Below are 19,026 nucleotides of genomic sequence, written 5' to 3' on the forward strand. Positions count from 1 at the left end.
ACTTTATTGAGGTAAAATATGCCAAAAAACATGCACACATTTTAGGTCTACAGTTGAGTTTTGACAAGTTTAAATTCCCCTCTCACCACCATTCCAATTAAGATACACAACATCTTCATACAGAAAGTTCCCTTCTGCCACTTTGCAGTGAACTCACTCCATACTACAGACAAGCACTGATTTGATTTTTACCACTATAAATTAATTTTGCCTGTATTAGAACTTTATATATATGAAATCATAGGTTATGTACTCTTTTGTGCCTGGCTCTTTTCTCTCAGTGTAATGTTTCTGAGATTCATCCAACCAGTGTCCCATGTTATTTATCCTATTACTTTGTACACCCATGTTGTTTTCAAAATTGTGTAAAGGTAAATTTTAGCCCAACTTATCCCAGTAATTGCAATGGGTGAATCATTGACTATTTATTATTATTATTATTATTATTATTATTGTAATTTTTCGGGTGAATTTTTTTAAGATCCAACAGAATTATGAAAAAAGAGTTTACTTAAGCAAAATCTTAACTGTATAAAAACAAAAATGCAGAATTTACGATTAATTTGGCAAATTATAACTAGAGATTGACATTTTAGTAAGCAAATCTGTGGGATCTAATTGAGAACTTCATGACTCATGTCTAGGCATATAAACAAGTATAAAGAAAAATATTCCTTATTGTAATGTTTTTCTAGGCATTTGTAAATTAGAGAAAAAGAGGTTTTAGGAACTGCTTTTCTTTCTACTTAATAATGAAACAGAATATGTCTACTACTGACTTTTCAATGAGGTAATTGGTTTAGCATGTTCGGTAGAGGCAGGCAAGTTTGATTAATGCTCATGAAAAACTTTAATGTGAACCTACACACAATAATTTTCCAGATAAATGCTTCTTTGGTATACTGCTAAATTCATCTGTGCTAGTGATCCATATGTTATTTATGATTGTGGAGGTGATTCTGTTACTATCCTTTTGGGAAATAGAAAATTAAATCATGATTTGAGGGAAAAATAGGATTCCGGCTTAATCAGTTAAATTGCCATATAATTCTGGAATAGACAAAATAATTGCATGTCAGGCAAAATTTGAAGTGATTGATTTATATTTTCAACTTTCTCTTTATTTGTTCTGACATAAATAAGTTTGCTTTGTTTATTCTAAATAGTACTCACTGGTTGTTAGTAATCTTGATACACAAACTTAGGTGATTTTTTTATTAGCTAATTTTAAAAATCACAAATTTATATTTACTATTGTTATTATGTTTAAGTACAAACTAAGAAAAATGTTGTATTTTAAAATACTTTTTATGACTTCAGCTCTATGGGAATTTATTTTTGTTTTGCTGTGTAAGTGTTATAATGTGGTATCCTATTTGTACCCCCTTCCCCAACCCATCAAAGCTTTTACTTAGAATTAGACCTTTAAGTATCTGATTAGGACCATTCCTATTTTTGGATAGGCAGTGGTAAAAGAAAAGGCTTTCTGTTCTTGGTAAGTCCTTATAAAAGTGAATTTGTCAACTGGATAATAGGAGTAATAAGCACACCCCACATCCTTTACTCACCAAATGCAATTATATAAAGGCAAAGTTTTAAATGTGATGTTGCTGTTATGACATTTTCTAATTGTGAATATTTAACATTTGAATTCCTTTAATTAGTAATGTCTATAAAAGGTAAAAGGGATCTTGATTCTTATGAATTCTTCTCTTTTCCTGGCATTTCCTTTGGAAATCCTCTTTATTTACTCTGTCATATCAAGATTCAACTACAGAAGCTAATGGTTTAAGCAGTAGGGGAATCATAATGTTAAGCTGCAGAGAGGTCAAAGGCAGGTTAACAATTCCTGAAACCTATTGCTTCTATGATGTTACCTGTGCTTGATCACTTAATCTTTCTCAACAGGTCATAAGAAGTTTGCCAAATTAAGTTAATTACAAAAGAGAAGGAACACATCATAAATCAAGTGCTAAGTACCTAAGACAGCATTGGTATTTGAAGGAAAGATCAGTCACATGAAAATGTATTGAGTGCTTAGATGTTAATTGAAAGTACTTTATGTTTTAATAGTAAATGTTAGTACTTTAGCCAAGGGGAAAATAGGTAATATAGTTATAATAAACCTACCCTTATAAGAAACACTTATCTAGTAAAGATTTACTTATCTAGTAACCTACACCCATAAGAAACACTTATCTAGTAGTGTTAAATCAAACTGATAAATGATGGGAATTGTCAGTCTAGTTAGAAGTCATTTTGAAATTAGCATGGGGTAGTCAACAGTGGTTCCCCTACTGATTATGTGTACTATATTGAATTTAATACACTATGAATTTGGTTTAAATATACAAAGATAGTATTTAATGTATTATATTTTTCATTGTAAAATCCAATTTAAACTAGAAATGCATATTTTAAAACATGTTTACATCATTGTAATATGTAACAAAGTTTTTTTTTGACAGCTCTTTGCTGCAGAAGCATGATATTACCTAGTCAACTAATAAATCGGGAAAGATTTAAAGGATTACGACCAACTTTAAATAATTATAGAGCTATCTTAAAATGTTTAATAGAAAGTACTTTACATTTATATTTTACCTTTGTTTGAAAACATTTGATTTTATGCTAGTGATAAAATAGATGTTAACTCTCATTAGCAATGAGAATGTAAAGTTGTGATTTTGAACCCGCATTGAAATTGACCCTAATTGCATTTTTTAAAAAATTAGTTTGCAGGTCGAAGTAAGAAGGAAACCAAATACTCTCTTAAGGCAGTCGAAGACATGTTGGAAACACTGCAGATTACCCAGTCTTAACGTTTCAAAAACTCTTTCACGTTACATTTCACCATTGCACAATTGAACTTACTGGCTTGTGACTTATTTACTAAATGCCCAGTGCTATTTATATGCTAATTTTCTGTTGAGGCAGTTGTAAAGAATATGTTTATATAAACCTAAAAATGTCTTTCATTGCTAAGCAGAAAGATCAGGAAGGTCCATAGAAGAAGGATTTTAGAGTTACTGATTGTACATCATTCTCTTAATATCACACTGCTTTTAAATCATAATCTGATGTAGAAATAACCTCATTAAATAAACGATTTATTAAGCTTGCATATGATGATTATAGTCTTTTTATTTTACTTAAATAGTAAAGATATCATTTTAGAACTCAGTTCCTAGTTAGCTTTTTTTTATCTATGATAAGAAATACATAGCATATATAACTGAGCAAAATATTGGCAAATTATTTTAACTCTCCTTTAGTGGTCAGGTTGGATTTTGCTCTGTTTCAGTAGGCTATTGTTTTATGTACTATAATATTATTCCTCTAAATCATGCTAAAATACGTAATTTTCCAAAATTTAGCAATCTGTCTGTAAAATGTTTGTTTTTGCCATAAAACATAATTAGATTCTTACCTATAAAATGCTTTAAGGTTCATATATGCTGTGATATTCAAATTTAACCTTTAGGAAAGTTATATTTATTGAACCTTTAACTGTAAATTACATAAAAGAATATTCAGAGATCTAGAGAATAGGAATTAAAGGGGTTTCAGTGACTTATTATTTTTACTTTATGGCAAAATAAAAAAAATAAACTTTTTAGAAGAAAAATGTTTACAATCCTTTCTCATTATCTCCTTAGTGATAATTGAAATTTCTTCTTTTTTTTTTCATACTAATCAACCATTATACTACCTTCAACAGTATTTTGCATGTTTCAATAGAATACAAAGAACTTTGAGAGTTAAACTCTTCGTTCAGATATAATTTTTAGAATAGTCAATTATCATTCAAGACAAATATTTATTGTTAGTATTAGTTTGTAATTCATATATATGTTACATAATATATATATGTTAGTCATAATCCTATATATTTATACCAACATTATACAGAAACTCTTGCTCACTTGTCATTGCTGGATTGGGGCAAATAGGGATCATGGAGGAATTGACAACATGAAAGTCTTTAGGAAGAAAACTTGCCGATACCAGCATTTTAACCTTTTGAATAATTCTGTTATTCTTCCTATCTAGTCTAATTCTTTCATGTTACAGTCCTTTTCATTTTATTCTGTCAGGAGTAATGAGCAACTGTGTAAAAACTCTTCTCATATGAAGATAATTCTTCTGAACTAATCTTTGTTATAACAAGATGTACTCTTTTTATACATGAATTTAGTAACTGCATTTTCAACATAATCAGCCATTTTAAATTTGTCTGCTACAAAGAAAATAGTGCCCGCATACTATTCCCACTACCTTTCTTCTCTCTAACCTTCTCCCATCAGTCATTAGAATAGTGTTTTCTTTAGCAATTACATTTGTGTAATAAGAAATTTAGTGCCTCATAACTGTCAGCCTTAGTTTCACTTTGTTTTTTTTTAAATTTTAATACCTTCTTGCCAAGAATTTTTTCTTCAGTACATTGCTAATATGTAATAATTTATAGACCTCCATTTAAATGTACTGATAATCCCATCATGGCAGACAGTTGCCTGTGCAACTCTTACCTCCACTTCCTAGTAAATTGTATCCTATATTGTTGAGATAGGAGCAGAAATCCCTGTTCCTCAAGGAGATTAGGATCTTACCCCAACTCCAGGAGATGCATCAGATTGATTTAATATAGAAATGGCTTCATTCTTTATGGTCTGTGATATGCCAGGCCTGTATTTGTCCTGTCTATTATGATAGCCATTAGCTCCATGTGACTGTTGAGCTCTTGAAATAGCGCCAGTGCAACTGAGAAATTGAATTTTTAAATTAATTTCATTTAAGTTTAAATAGCTGAATGTGACTCATGGCCACCATTTTGGACAGCCCCAGATATCAAATGTGTGGGCATATGATCTAGTTGATGTTAATGAAATGAAAGACTGTTGGCAAGGGCCTTCCTTTCAAATTAAAAAGGCAAAGCTTTGTGAGATGAAGCTTTTTGCCTCTTTCTCCTCACTCTGGCCAACAATATGCTTAGAGGTACAACAGCCATCTTACAACAATAAAGGGGCAAATATGAGAATGAAAGCTACATTTCAAAGAAGTTTTCTTAGAAAGATTAGAGGGATCCTGGGTCCCTAATGGCGTTGTTGAACACCTGAACCTACATGAACAGTTGCCAACCTCTGTACTTACTACATAAGAGAAATAAACTCTTGATTTCTCTTATTTTAGTAATATATGTTTCTGACTAATTATATCTACCATTTAACGTTAAAGAAAAATTTGATTGATCTGAGAGAGAGGGAAAGAGAGAGAAACATCGATTTGTTGTTCCACATATTTATACATTCATTGACTTGCTTTTTGTATGTGCCCTGACCAGGGGTTGAACCTGCAACCTTGGTGTATCAGGACAAAGCTCTAACTCACAGAGCTGCCAGGCCAGGGCATTTTTTTAAAACATGAAAAACTCTTATTTTAGACATGCTAGGAATGCTATTTAAGAATATAATCACTTAAAGTCAAGTAGATAATTAGATATAACGTAAGTAATATTTTGTTGCAATTTAGCACCCAGTATTTAAGCCAACAGAAGTGAGAAAAAGGCATATTAAAACAGCTTTAACCATAAGGATAATATTGACTTGGGAGCAGAGAGGGATGTAGAAAAAATAAATGGAAGACCAATGTTTTAGTATACTGGAAGCATACAATTTTTATTGGCAAATATTTTAAAGAATGATTTTTTTCTAATGCCACAATCCATTTATTCTCAAGGTAACATCATTTTACTTCATTTCATAGAACTATAGGTTTTAGAAGGGAAAAAAAGAAAAAGATGATTTAGTTGTACTCCATTTTAAGATGAGGAATGAAGTTTCTGAACAATTAAGCTCACAGTGACAGAGCAAGGAATAGGATCAGGATGTCGGGCTCCCAAGTTTAGTTCTCTTTCTAATATACTGTGAGGCATATACTTGTCCTTTAATATATTGTTCCCATTTTAGAGTAACAGAAGTAGAGCCAGATATATTCAAGGGACATTGTTTGTTAGAGCAGGGAAGAGAATTATGATTTTATGATTTGTTTTTAAACAATTTTTTAGTGGAATAATAAAGTCCAACTTTATTTTGAACTAAATAAGTTACCATTTAAAATGTTACTTCATTTATAGTCAATGTGAGAACTATTTTAGACTAGAACTATTTTAAACCTCTTTCACTTGGAACCTCTGATGTATGCTATCTCCCTTTTTACTCTTGGTTAGTAACCTCTTGTTATAGGCTGAATTGTGTCTCCTGCAAATTCATGTTGAAATTCTAACCCTGGGTACCTCAGAAAGTGAATTTTTTTGTAGATAGAGTCTTTAAAGAGGCAGTTCATGTAAAATTAAGTCATATGGTTTAACCCTAATCCAATTGATTGACCTTTATAAGAAGAGATTAGGACACAGACACGCAGAGGAAAGATCAAGGAAAGAGAAAGAGAAGATATCCATCTATAAGTCAAGGAGCAATTCCTCAGAAGAAACCAACCCTGCTGACACCTTGCTCTTGGACTTCTGGCCTCTAGAACTGTGGTGAAATAAATTTCTGTTGTTTAAGACACCCAGGTCTCGTGTACTTTGTTAAGGCAGACCTAGCAAACCAATAACAGCTTTCTTACTATTTTCCAAAGAAAGAGAATCAGATAAAAACCCACCAAGGATCAGATATTCTTGTACCCAGCTTTACCTCTTTTCCTCTTATAATCAAGTAGCCCTACCCTTTACTGAGCCAATTCCCATCACTGTCCCTTCATTTTTATACGTTAGCTGTACTTCACTTTCATGAATTTGCCATACTTTCTCCTACCACAAAGACCTCCCATCATCTCATTTCTTTACACTTAATCTTAAACTATTTATTTTCTTCATTATGCTCTCTTATTTTAACTAGATTCTTCCCGCCACCCTTCCCATTATTCCTTCGAAATAGTTTAATTTCGTGTCACCAATCTAATGGACCTTTTTAGTCCTCTAAACAATTTTATGCTCTCATTCATAGCAAATCTGTCTTTTTCTTTATTTCCATTGCCCCCACTATCTGAGCCCAAGAACCATCCCCCGACTTCTGGACAGTAGCCAGATGGCTGGATTTCCTGTACTTTTACTTTCTCCACAGCAGCTAGAATGTTTCTAACATCACTAAAGAGGCCAGTTTATCCTTCCCCATCATTAAAATTCAGTTGTTTTTCATTTGTTGCTCTTTGGCCTTTGAGGTTCTATATAGTATCAGAATCAGGAAGAAGGATTCAGATTTTTATTTAAGTACTAGAGGCCTGGTGCACGAATTTGTGCATGGGTGGGGTCCTTTGGCCTGGCCAGTGATAGGGGATGATCAGGATCGTCTCACCAGTCCTGATCGGGGCCCCTAGGGTCCGGCCACGGGGCGGGACACGGGAGGTTGGCTGTGGCAGTACACTGACCACCAGGGAGCAGCTCCTGCATTGAGCGTCTTCCCCCTGGTAGTCAGTGCATCATCATAGCGACCGGTTGTAACTGTCACTTAGGCTTTTATATATATAGATAAACTATCTCCCTCTCCCCTCTATTTCTAAATTTCTCCACACTTAAGTTTCATGGAGTTGTTATTCTTTCTTCTTCAATATACTTGGTCCTTCTGTATAGACCAGCAACCTCACGAATTTTTAAAACATGCAATACCTGCCTAACCAGAAGCACTGACCTCTTTTCCCTTAGATTATTAAAAAAAAAAAAAAAAAAAAAAGATAACAGCCAACACAATAGCTGCCCAATGTTAATGAAACAAAATTATACCTATTGTTTTTGTCAGATTGGCACAAAATATATTTTTTGGAGTGTGGCAAATTTTTGATAATTAGTTTATGAGTGCCAGGAGACGAAAAAGGTTGAAAATTGCTGGTATATACCAAAGCCTTCCTTGATTCATTCTCCAGAGGTTAGGCCCTTCTTTTTTTCCTACTGGTATTTTTAAAATAACATTTTATTTTAAAATACCTTAAGACTCACATGAAGTTGCAATACAGTACAAAGAATTCCCGTGTACTAGCTTCTCCCTATTATTTTACATAACCATAGTGCATTATCAAAGCAGGAAATTGACATTGCAACAATACTATTAACTAGGGTATAAACCTTACTTGGATTCACAATTTTTACATGTTCTCTTTTTTTTCTGATTATGAAATGTTACATGTGTAGATAGAACTTCATAAATTCTCTCTTGCTACTCCTTAATAGTTTTACCCTCTTCTAACACAGGTGCCTGACATCTGATCTTTTCTCCATCACTATAATTTTGTCACTTCCATAAATGGGAATCACACAATATGTAACCCTTTCAGACTGGTTTCTTTCAGAGTATTTTCCTGTAGGTTCATGGGTGCTTTTGCATGTGTCAATAGTTTGTTCCTTTTTATTACTAGGTAATATTCCACTGTATGAATGTACCATACAAATTCTGGTAATCCACTGTGGAAGAACATTTGAATTGTTTTCACTGCCACGTGGGGTTTATTTCAGAAATGCATACTGCTTTAATATTTTGAAAATTGGTCAATGCAATCCATCATATTAAGAAAATAAGAAAAACCACTTGATCCTTTCAGTTGATAATAAAAAAGCATTTGACAAAATGTAGTGCCTACTTATGATTTAAAAAGCTAACTCAGTAATAGAAGGAAATTTCCTCAGTCTGACCCAAATCCACAAAACTTACAGTTACTATCTCACCTAATGAAAGATTAAATGTGGTCCTATTAAGATTGAGAACGAGGCAAGGATGTGCACTCTCAACCACTTCTATTTGACATAGTATTGGTGTATTGGTGCAGTTTGGTAAGAAAGGGAATAAGGCATATGGATTGGAAAGGAAGAAGTAATGGTCTCTATTTAGAGGTAACCTGATAGTCTACATAGAAAATCTCAGGAAATCTCCAAGAACATCTTGGAACTCTAACAAGTGAGGTTAGCAAGATCACAGGATACAAGGCCAACAAAGACCAATTGTATTCCTATATGCTAGCAATAAATAATATAAAAATATTAAGTATAAAATTTTAAAACCATGTATAGGATATGTTTGCTGAAAACTACAAATGCTAATAAAAGAAAAAAAGACCTAAAAAAAGGAGAGACATACCATATTCATGGATTGGAAGACAATATAATAAAGATGTCAGTTCTCCCCCAAATGATCTATGTAGGTTTAATACAATTTCTATTGAAATCTCAGATTCCTTGTAGATAAACTTTCTAAGATTTATGTGTAAAGATGAAGTAGAATAGTTTCAGCAACCTTGAAAATAAATTTGGAATCAGATTACCAGATATTAAAAATTATGTAGCTACAGTAATCATGACAATGTGGTATTGCTACTGATGGTGTGATTTTGTCAGAGTAACATACAAAGCAGTGGAACAGGTCCAGAATAGACCCACACCAGTATGAAAAACTAAATTCTGAAAAAATTGCATAAGCAATTCAATAGAATTGTGTGAGACAGTTGAATATTTAAAAAATGGTGTTGGAACAATTGGATGTTTCATAGCAAAGAAAAAAACCCCTCAACTTAGACCTTCCACCATATTAAAAACAAACACCTTAAAATGAATCATGGCCCTGGCTGGTTTGGCTCAGTGGATAGAGCGTTGGCCTGCGGACTGAAGGGTCCCAGGTTCGATTCCAGTCTAGGGCATGTACCTTGGTTGCGGGCACATCCCCAGTGGGTGTGCAGGAGGCAGCTGATCGATGTTTTTCTCTCATCGATGTTCCTAACTATCCCTCTCCCTCTCCGTAAAAAAAATCAAAATATTAAAATAACAAAATGAATCATGGATCTAAATGTAACATGTAAGACTGTAAAATTTTTAGGAAAAATAAAGGGAAGAAATATCTGACCAATATGACATAGGGTTGGTCAAAATTCTTCAAGTGACAGCAAAGGTGCAATTTAAAAAAAAAAAAAAATTTGATCTTGTCACAAATAAAATCTTGTTCTGAGAAAGACCCTGTTAAAGAAGATGAAAAGACAGGCCAAAGAAGACCCTGTTAAAGAAGACAAGCCACAAATATTTGCAAACAATACTGTGTCCAGGATATATGAAGAACTTTCAAAATTCAATAGTAAGAAAACACTAATTAGGAAATGGGCAAAAGGCAGACACTTCACAAAGAGGCTATCAGGTTGGCAAATATGTGCATGAAAAAAATGTTCAAAATCATTAGCAATTAATAGGGAAGTGTAAATTAAAGCTTTAATGACATGCCATTGAACACTTATTAGAATGGCTAAAATAAAACATTGATAATCCTATGTGTCAATGATTATGTGAAACAACTTAGAAATGTCAATATTTAGCTCCTCTGGAGAACAGTTGTATACTTTCATATTATCACGTACCTTTCATTTGGGCCATTTGCCTCTATATTTTCAGGTGATTATCCTCCCCAATAGGTTCTTTAAATAAAATCAGAGACTATATCCAGCTTTGTCCATTATTGTCATTCCAGCTTCTAACAGATGCTTGCACATGGTACATATTTGAATGAATTAAAAGTAAAATATTCTGCACATTATGGTATACTCTATTTAACAAACCTTCCAGATGTACTTTAGCTTCACTTAGTTCCCTGGTAAATTAAATGTAATCAGTAAGTCATTTCAAAAATCTAATATCCATATCAGGAACAACATTATGCTTAAGGCTGCCAATGAGATCATATATATGCCACGTTAATAACAGGAAGAAAAAATAATACCTCACAGTTTGACTACTCTGAGATACATAAATCTGGATCATTCTCAATAGCTATAGAATTTTCTCCAACTCTAAGAATATTGTGAATGGTCAAGTTTCATTAATGGGCTGTTTAGAGAGTTCTAGTGAATGGTTCTCGAAGCATGTTCATTTTTTAATTTGCTAGAAATGCAAATTATGGAGCCTCACTCCAATCTGTTATGTGAGAAACTCCAGCAATTTGTTTTTAACAAGCCCATCAGGTATTCCTGAGGCCCACTAACATCTGACTAGACTCAATTATTTGAAGACTGATTGGAAGAAGCAGATGATTCTGTGGATTTCTGTGTTATTCCCTTTGTTCTATTATTATGTTTGCATATGACATTTTTTGTGTTATCCCCTTTTATTCTGCTTTGTTTATTTTACCAATTTTTTCCCTCAACTCTTTTTCTCTAGATGCCATAATAAAGAACTGAGGTATACATGTTTCTTTTGTTTATTGAATGGAATACTTTTCTCTTTGTAATTTAAAAAATGAGTATATACAGGGTGTCCCAAAATATGTATACACACTTTGAATTATTAATTTCAATAGGTAAAATCTGTTAAAGTGTGTATATATTTTGTGGGGAGACCCTGTATGTAGAATTGTTGCTATTATTTTTCTCAGAAGTCCAGCTGAATTTATTTGATTTATATTAGTTGCCTTCAATAGTTTTTTAAACTTTATTTTTTTTAAAGAAGGAAGATGGAGGTAGTTCAGTAGTCTTTTAAAAAGAGAAAATCTGTCTGCACACATATAGAAAATATTCATATATACATTTCTTCCCTCCTCTCTCCCCTGTGTGTGTGTGTGTGTGTGTGTGTGTGTGTATATATATATATATATATATATATATATATTTGTATTTTTTGTACCAAATTATAATCATTGTGGTATAGAAAGTATGAGTTTTGTATTATAATGGGCATAGTAGAAAGCAAGACTAATATCAAGTTCTATATTCTGTCCTCATTGTTTCTTAATATAAAAATCTGATTAATAATTAGAAATATTTTGGTGTCCCCAAAGTTAAATTAGAAGCATATTGTAACAGACCATTTGAGCCACAAATAAGTGAATTCCAATAGGGTCAATTGTTTCTCTACTATTTAATGTAAGAAAATATAACATAAGAAAGTACAACTTATTTTCAACTCTTTAGGTCCTGGAAAAATTCTCTGTCTTATATAACTGCTGCTACCAAAATAAACTTGGAGATAGTAATATGGCAAATAAGTCACTGATATGAAAACATCTGTTTGTAGACGTCCAAGTAATAATGAACCTTTGTAAATAGAGAATGGATAGTAACTTTGAAGAAATCTGAGCTTATGCCTAAGTAACTTGAGAGATATACTACTAATAAGTCCCTTTAATTGTGAATTCAGTTCCTTTTTAGGTAACTTAAATATTGCATGAAAACATGGGTAACAATTTTGTGAATATGTGATTGTATCAGAGGAATCACCAAAAAAGTTGAGGTTTATCGAAGAGCATGTTCTTTAAAAACTAGGTAACAATGCATGCCATAATATCACATCAATTTAAAATAAATTTGAAGGTCTCCAGATTGGTAACTATAGCCAGGGGTTTCAAGGGTTGGACTCGAATGACAGCTGATTTTAGATCCAATTTCACTCTACTGGTATACATGTCACATTCCGTATGACAGAGAGAACCAGAGACAACACAGCCCCATTGGTTGATAATTCCCCAATCTCCCCACTAGTCTGACTAAATATATACACATGGCTAGAGTTCTTTGAGGTTGATCAGAGTTGGATGGTTCCAGATAAAAACGACTGAAGAAAAACTATAAAAATTGTCTTGCTAAAAAGAAGTTCAAATAGCATGATTATGTCACTGATTTAAGAAAACTAATAGCCGTCAGGAAATAGAAATGGTACCAAACAAATGGTGGCATCAACAGTGGCACCCTCGATTCAGAATTTTAGAATGAGGGGGACTTTAAAAAATAAGTTAAAGATGTAAAAAGAGTTGAATACAATATTTTTTTCTTTCATTTTTGGAGGTTACTACTAAGTATTTCATTTTTCTGCATAAGATTTCTCTAAGGTTTTTCTCAAAAGGAAATATTTACTCCTCTAAAGTGAGTCATTATGGAGTATTTTGTTATTAATTATATCCTAATTTAGCTTAATAACTTTAAGTTTGAACTTAATTTTCTACTTACAAATCTCAAATATTGGTGGATTTTTGAATTCATAAGTTTAATAATCATTGATTAGAAATAACACAAAAGCTTGATAGTCCATTGTATTTTTTCTTCCACAAGCTTATAGAAGTACGCCACCTAGAGTAAGTTTTGTGATTTTTAAAGTATAAAAACTAGTGGGCTAGTTTAATGTTATTTTAAATTACAAAAAGTCATATTTTAATAAAAATCAATCTAATATAATTGTGGAATTTTTTGCATATACTTTATTTTATATGTTACTTTCTTAATATTGCTGTATATGTGATATAATTTTTTGTTTATAGTTCCAGAATTAATAATTTACAAATCAAGTTCAAAAATTAAGATTTTTAAAACCTGATTTCAGTGACACTAGAACTGATTTTAATATGTTATTACCAACTAAAATAATTATAGAAATATTTAAGAGATATAAATAATGAGCTTTGTATGCATACATAAACATGCATGCAGCAAACATTAATCTTGGTATGTTCAACGAATTTTAAAAATATAATTGCAAAAGACATAGCCATTGAGTATGGTTTTTTAAAAATCTTCACCCAAGGGCATACTTTTATTGATTTTAGAAGGAAAGAGAGAGAAACATCAATGTGAGAATGAAACATCAATCTGCTGCCGCCTACACAATCTAACCTGCAATCTACGTATGTGCCCTGACAAGGAATAAAGCCCACCTCCTTTTGGTGTAAGGTTTGAAGCTCTAACCAACTGAGGTACACTGGCCAGGGCTGAGTAAGCTTTGATGCTTGAGATCTGAACATGCAAATAGTTAAAGTTTTTGAAATGCTAATGAAATGTGAATGAAAGAACCTTTTGTTTGGCATCTTGTAGTTTTCCAGTTGTACATGAAATATGCTTTTTTAGGGGCGGGAAATCCAAAAGAACAGGTTTTAAAATTTATCCATAGACCTATATATCTTTATTGAGAAAATACTATGTAAGAATTATAGGCTTCCTTAACTAGGTGATGCTAAAAAGCATTGACATTTTCGTGTTTGTTTTTTTTTTCTGCTTTATTGCAATGTAATTGACATATAATATTGTGTAAGTTTAAGTAAGGTTTACAATGTGGTGTTTGATACACATATATTGCAAAATGTTTACCATAGTAGGGTTAATTGACTCATCTTTTACCTCATATAATTACCATTTTGTTGTTATGAGAAAGAACATTTAATATTTACTCTTATAGCAACTTTAAAGTATACAATACAGTAGTGTTAATTATAGTTGCCATGCTGTACTTTTAGGACCTTGGAGTTTATTCAACTTATGGTTGAAAATGTGTGCCCCTTGACCAGTATCTTGCGATTTCCTCCAACCCAGAGCCCCTGGTAACCATCAATCTACCCTCTATTTCTCTGATTTTGACATTTTTTGAATCTATATATGTGAGATTATAGAGTATTTTTCTGTGTCTGATTTATTTCAATACCATAAGGCCCTCAAGATTCATCCAGGTTATCATAAATGGCAGGGTTTCCTTTATTTTCATGGCTGATTTATATTTTATATGTATACACCACACTTCCTTTATCCAATCAGCTGTTGATGGGGGCTTAGATTGTTTCCATGTCTTGTCTATTATGAATAATGCCACAATGCAGGTGAGAGTGCAGATATCTCTTCAAGATAGTAATTTCCTTTCCTTTAAATATACACCCAGAAGTGGGACCGCTGGATCATGTGGTAGTTCTATTTTTAATGTTAAGCAATCTCGGTACTGTTTCCCATAGTAGTCCTACCAGCAGTGTACCAGGGTTCCTATTTCACCACATCCTCTCTAGCAGTTGTTATCTCTGGTCTTTTTGTGATAGTCATTCTAATACATATAAGATGGTATCTCATTGTGATTTTGATTGGCATTTTCCTGATGATAAGTTATGTTAAGCACCTTTTAATGTACTTGGTGATCCATTTGTATGTCTTTGTAAAAATATCTGTTCAAGTACTTTTCCCATTTTTAATATAGCTCTGATATTGGGTATATATATAGTTAATTGTTATATGAACTGACCCCTTTATCATTATGTAATGACCTTCATGATCTTTTGTTAAATTCTATTTTGTCTGATATATAAGTATAGCTACCCCTGCTCTCTTGGTTTCCATTTGCATGACATTATCTTTTTCTATCCCTTCACTCTGAGCCTGTGTATGTCCTTGAAGTTGAAGTAGGTCTCTGGGGCATAATATAATTAGGTCTTGTTGTTGTTTTTTTCTTGTGTGTTTTCCCCCCACTCATTCAGCCACTCTATGCCATTTGATTGAATAATCTAATCCATTTATATTGAAATAAGTTATTGATAGGTAAGGACCATCGCCATCCTTTACATTGTTTTCTGGCTCTTTTGTACTTTTTGTTCCTTTCTTCCTTTCTCATTGTCATCCTTTGTGAGTTGATGATTTTCCTTAGTAACATACTTAGATTCCTTTCTTTTTATCTTGTCTGTATCTAGCATAGATTTTTGTTTTGTGTTTATTTTAAGGCTGATATAAAACATCTTGTAGATATAACAGTCTATTTTAAGCCAATAGCTAAACTTTGTTTATGTATGAAAACTACCCTTTTACTCCTCCATGCTACATTTTAGGTTTTTGATATCACAATTTATATCTTTTTATATTATGTATCCATTAACAAGTTGTTGTAACTATAATTCTATTTAATACTTTTTCCCCTGTAGCCTGGAGTTAAATGGTAAACAAATTATCATATTACACTATTAGAGTTTGCTGAATCTGACTGTATACTTAACCTTTAGCAGTATATTATACATTCTTATGTTTTTTTTTCAGATTAAGCTTTTTATTTTATTTTTAAAAATTCTTTATTGTTTAAAGTATTACATATAGTATTACATATGTCTCTTTTTCCCCCATTGACCTCTCCCCTGCCACCCCTACCCCACCCCCTACATTCTTATATGTTTTAAATTTATGTTACTAATTAGTGTCCTTTTGTTACAGCTTGAAGACCTCCTTTCAGCGTATCTAATAAGGCAAGACTAAGTGGTGATGAACTCCCTCAGATTTTGTTTGTTGGGTAAGTGTTTATCTCACCTTCCTTCTGAAGGACAACTTTGCCAGGTAAAATATTTTTGTTGGCAATTTTTTCCTTTTAGCACTTTAAATATATCACCCCTTTCTCTCCTGATTTGTGGATAAATCCTTATGGGGATTCTCTTACATGAGAAATTTTTTCTTCTCGCTGCTATTAAAATTCTCTCTTCATCTTTGATTTGAGACAGTTTTATTATAATGTATGTAGTAGAACATTGCTTTGGATAGAAATTGTGGAGTGACCTATTAGCTTCCTGATTTTGGATCTCTAAATCTATCTCCAGGTTTGTAAAGTTCTCAGACATTATTTCTTATTGAAATTTTCTATCCCTTCCTTTTTTCTCCTCCTGTAACTTCAGTGATGCAGTTTTTTTCTCTTAACAGTGTCGGTACGCTTTCCTCATTTCTGTTCATTTTTTTTTTTTCTTTTTGTTTCTCTGACTTGGTAGTTTCAAGTGATATATTTTTGAGCTCACTGTTTCTTCCTTCTGCTTGGTTGGTGCCGTTTGCTGTTGAAGCTGTTATTGACTTCGTCAGTGCATTCATTGTATTCTTCAGTTCCAAAATTTCCTTTTGGTTCTTCTTCTGTGTATTCTTTCTCCTCGTTGAACTTCTCATTTGCTCTTGTATTGTTTTTCTGTATTGTCATTAATTGTTTATCTGTTCTCTTGTAGCTCTCTGACTATCATTAGAACAATTATTTTCAATTCTTTATTGGGCAATTTCTGGATTTCCATTGTTTGGTATCAGAAACTGGACATTTACTGTGTTCCTTTGGTAATGTCATGTTTCCCTGATTCTTTGTGATTCTCAGTACCTTTGCACAGGTGTCTACATGTTTGAAGAAGCAGTCACCTCTTCCAAAGTTTATGGACTGGCTTTAGTAAGGAAAGACCTTCAACTGTGCGGGGGTACACAGTGCAGTATGTTGTAAGCTCGGGTCTTCCGAGTGGTTCCGAGTACCAGTGTGGGTGTGTATGGCAGTTCTGGGTCCTGGTGGTGGGACATGGTGTCTGTGACTCAGGCTGCTGGAGTCCATAACATTGGCAGCTATTGGTCCTTGATGAGCACTGTGGGGGCTTTTCAGTGGACATAAAGGTTGTTGGTTCCTCAGGGTCACTTCCAGGTCCAGTGGCTAGGGACTAGAGAAGGCAGTGTTGGTGACTGAAGCTGCTGGTGTGTACACCTGGGCTGTGGGAGCCAGTGCTGGTGACTATGTTGTGACGTGCCAATTTCAGAAACACACATAGTGGTGGGGATAGGGCAGGCATTAAGGGTTGGTGCCAAGTGTGGGTGCACTGGCAACTGTAGGGTCTCTGACTGTCAGTGTGCAGCCCTGTGGCTGCAGAGTCTTGTCTTGGGTGTGCACAAGGCAGGGATCTTGGTGACTAGAGGTGTGCAAGTACACAGCTGAAGGAGCTAGCCTGGACTGTGTGCACAGTGGTGGGTCAGCCATGGAAATCTAGGCTGGCATCGTACACTCCTGTGGCTGCAGAAGCCAGGGCGGGATGTTGGTGCAGATCTGGCATCTGGAGTTGGTATAATTAAATAGAAAAAACCTGTTGGGTGAAAACCAGTGACATCTGCAGGGGTTCTGTTGCAGCTGTACTAGTTTCCCCAGTGGCTAAAACTGCTAGGGTCCTCTGCAGAGGGACCACTCTGGGAACCGTCATCATTTCTGCTGTGCAGTTGATACTGCTAGCCCCTTCCCTTCTTCTTTGTCCCTACCCTTCTCTATATGTCTCAGCTTTGCTGGTCTCTGGGTAAGATGAAACTGCTGTGGATTCTCTGTACAGTGTCCTGAAAGGCTGGGGAAGCTGATCACTCACCCTGCTTTCCCTTTCCCGGCAAGGGGACCTCTTTCTAGCTGGGGAGTTCCCTCTTGGCAATGAGCAGTGTCATCCTGAGGGATGGGATGATGCACACAAAATGAAGTTGTTTTTTTGTGCAGTTATTCTCAGGTGTTTTGTTTTTGTTTGTTTGTTTATTTTTTGCTTGTTCCACAGTGTTGCTAAAGTTTCTTACGTGGACTCCTGATTCCCCCAGAACTGTTTTTGTTGTTGGATAGCTAATTGTTGATCTATGTGGGGAAATAGAAGTTGGGGTTTCCTACTCTACCATCTTGGTGATGTCACTCCTTAGCATTGATATTTCATAGTGATTGTGATGGGGAAAGAGTTCATAAATTCATTGCAACATATTTTGGACTTAAAACCAAAGCTGAAGAGGTCTTGAGCCTCTATCTCATCTCTGCCCTATAAGATCCTTTTCTAGTTTTTGCATCTGTTGATATGTAATGTTTGGAATTTTTGCTTTGGGGAGGTCAGAACTGAGAGCAATTGTGGGCAAATGATGTTTCTTGTAACATCCCACAAGGATCAGTTTTTTTTTGTTTTTTACGAAATACTGCTTTGATTTATTAGTGTCCTTTATAAGTGATTCCTACAAACTAGAGGAAAAGTTCCTGCAGAGTAGAGATCTTGTCTTCAATTTCATTCCACTGCAGCATCTAACATATTTTGTTTCCAGAGTGGATGCTTATAAATATTTGTTGTTTTCATATTTTGTACTCAGGCCAACTGATGCTAGGGAGGAGGGTCACTCAGTTGGTAAATCTTAAACACCCAAATTAGCTTATCAGACTATGAATTTCGTTAGCAAAGTTTGAAAACGGTTTGTGGTTTTTGTTATTTTATTGAGTCTGGCAAACTTTATTTAAGGCATAGCGAGGCCTCCTTGATCACAGTTATGTATTGCAGAAGTTCAGAATGAAAGACTTATAAAATTTCTCAGTCCACTAAGAATATAAACTAGACAGAAAAATTAGCCATTGAGTAATAGTAAATGTCAGTGTGTTTTTTAAATTAATTTATTTTTTAGTTATAAGGAATGCATATATTTTATTTATAATATAGCTTCAAGATTTAAATATGTTGCTCAGACTATCTTCCTGTTGCTATGGGGAGTTCTGTTATT

General features: G+C 33.8%; 1 protein-coding gene and 1 pseudogene across 4 annotated transcripts in view; one reads left to right on the forward strand and one right to left on the reverse strand.

Annotated features, from left to right (window-relative positions):
• Positions 1 to 19,026, forward strand: part of EMC2 (ER membrane protein complex subunit 2) — a 61,946-nt gene that overhangs the window by 37,141 nt on the left and 5,779 nt on the right. For 2 of the 4 annotated variants that reach the window (XR_008554572.1, XM_054708544.1), the window contains exon 11: positions 15,958 to 16,033. Coding sequence is in view for 3 of the 4 variants with exons in the window: in XM_054708544.1 (XP_054564519.1) it covers positions 15,958 to 15,999 (42 nt within the window). In the remaining variant the exon portion in view is untranslated. Of the gene's footprint in view, positions 1 to 2,735; positions 3,123 to 15,957; positions 16,034 to 19,026 lie in introns of those variants that run through there. The other 2 variants (XM_008143394.3, XM_054708543.1) reach the window with 1 other exon arrangement.
• LOC114232084 (beclin-2-like) overlaps positions 16,523 to 19,026 on the reverse strand; it is a 68,405-nt pseudogene continuing 65,901 nt past the window's right edge.

This window comes from Eptesicus fuscus, chromosome 19 (assembly GCF_027574615.1).
Source record: "Eptesicus fuscus isolate TK198812 chromosome 19, DD_ASM_mEF_20220401, whole genome shotgun sequence".
NCBI classification, from domain to species: Eukaryota; Metazoa; Chordata; class Mammalia; order Chiroptera; family Vespertilionidae; genus Eptesicus; species Eptesicus fuscus.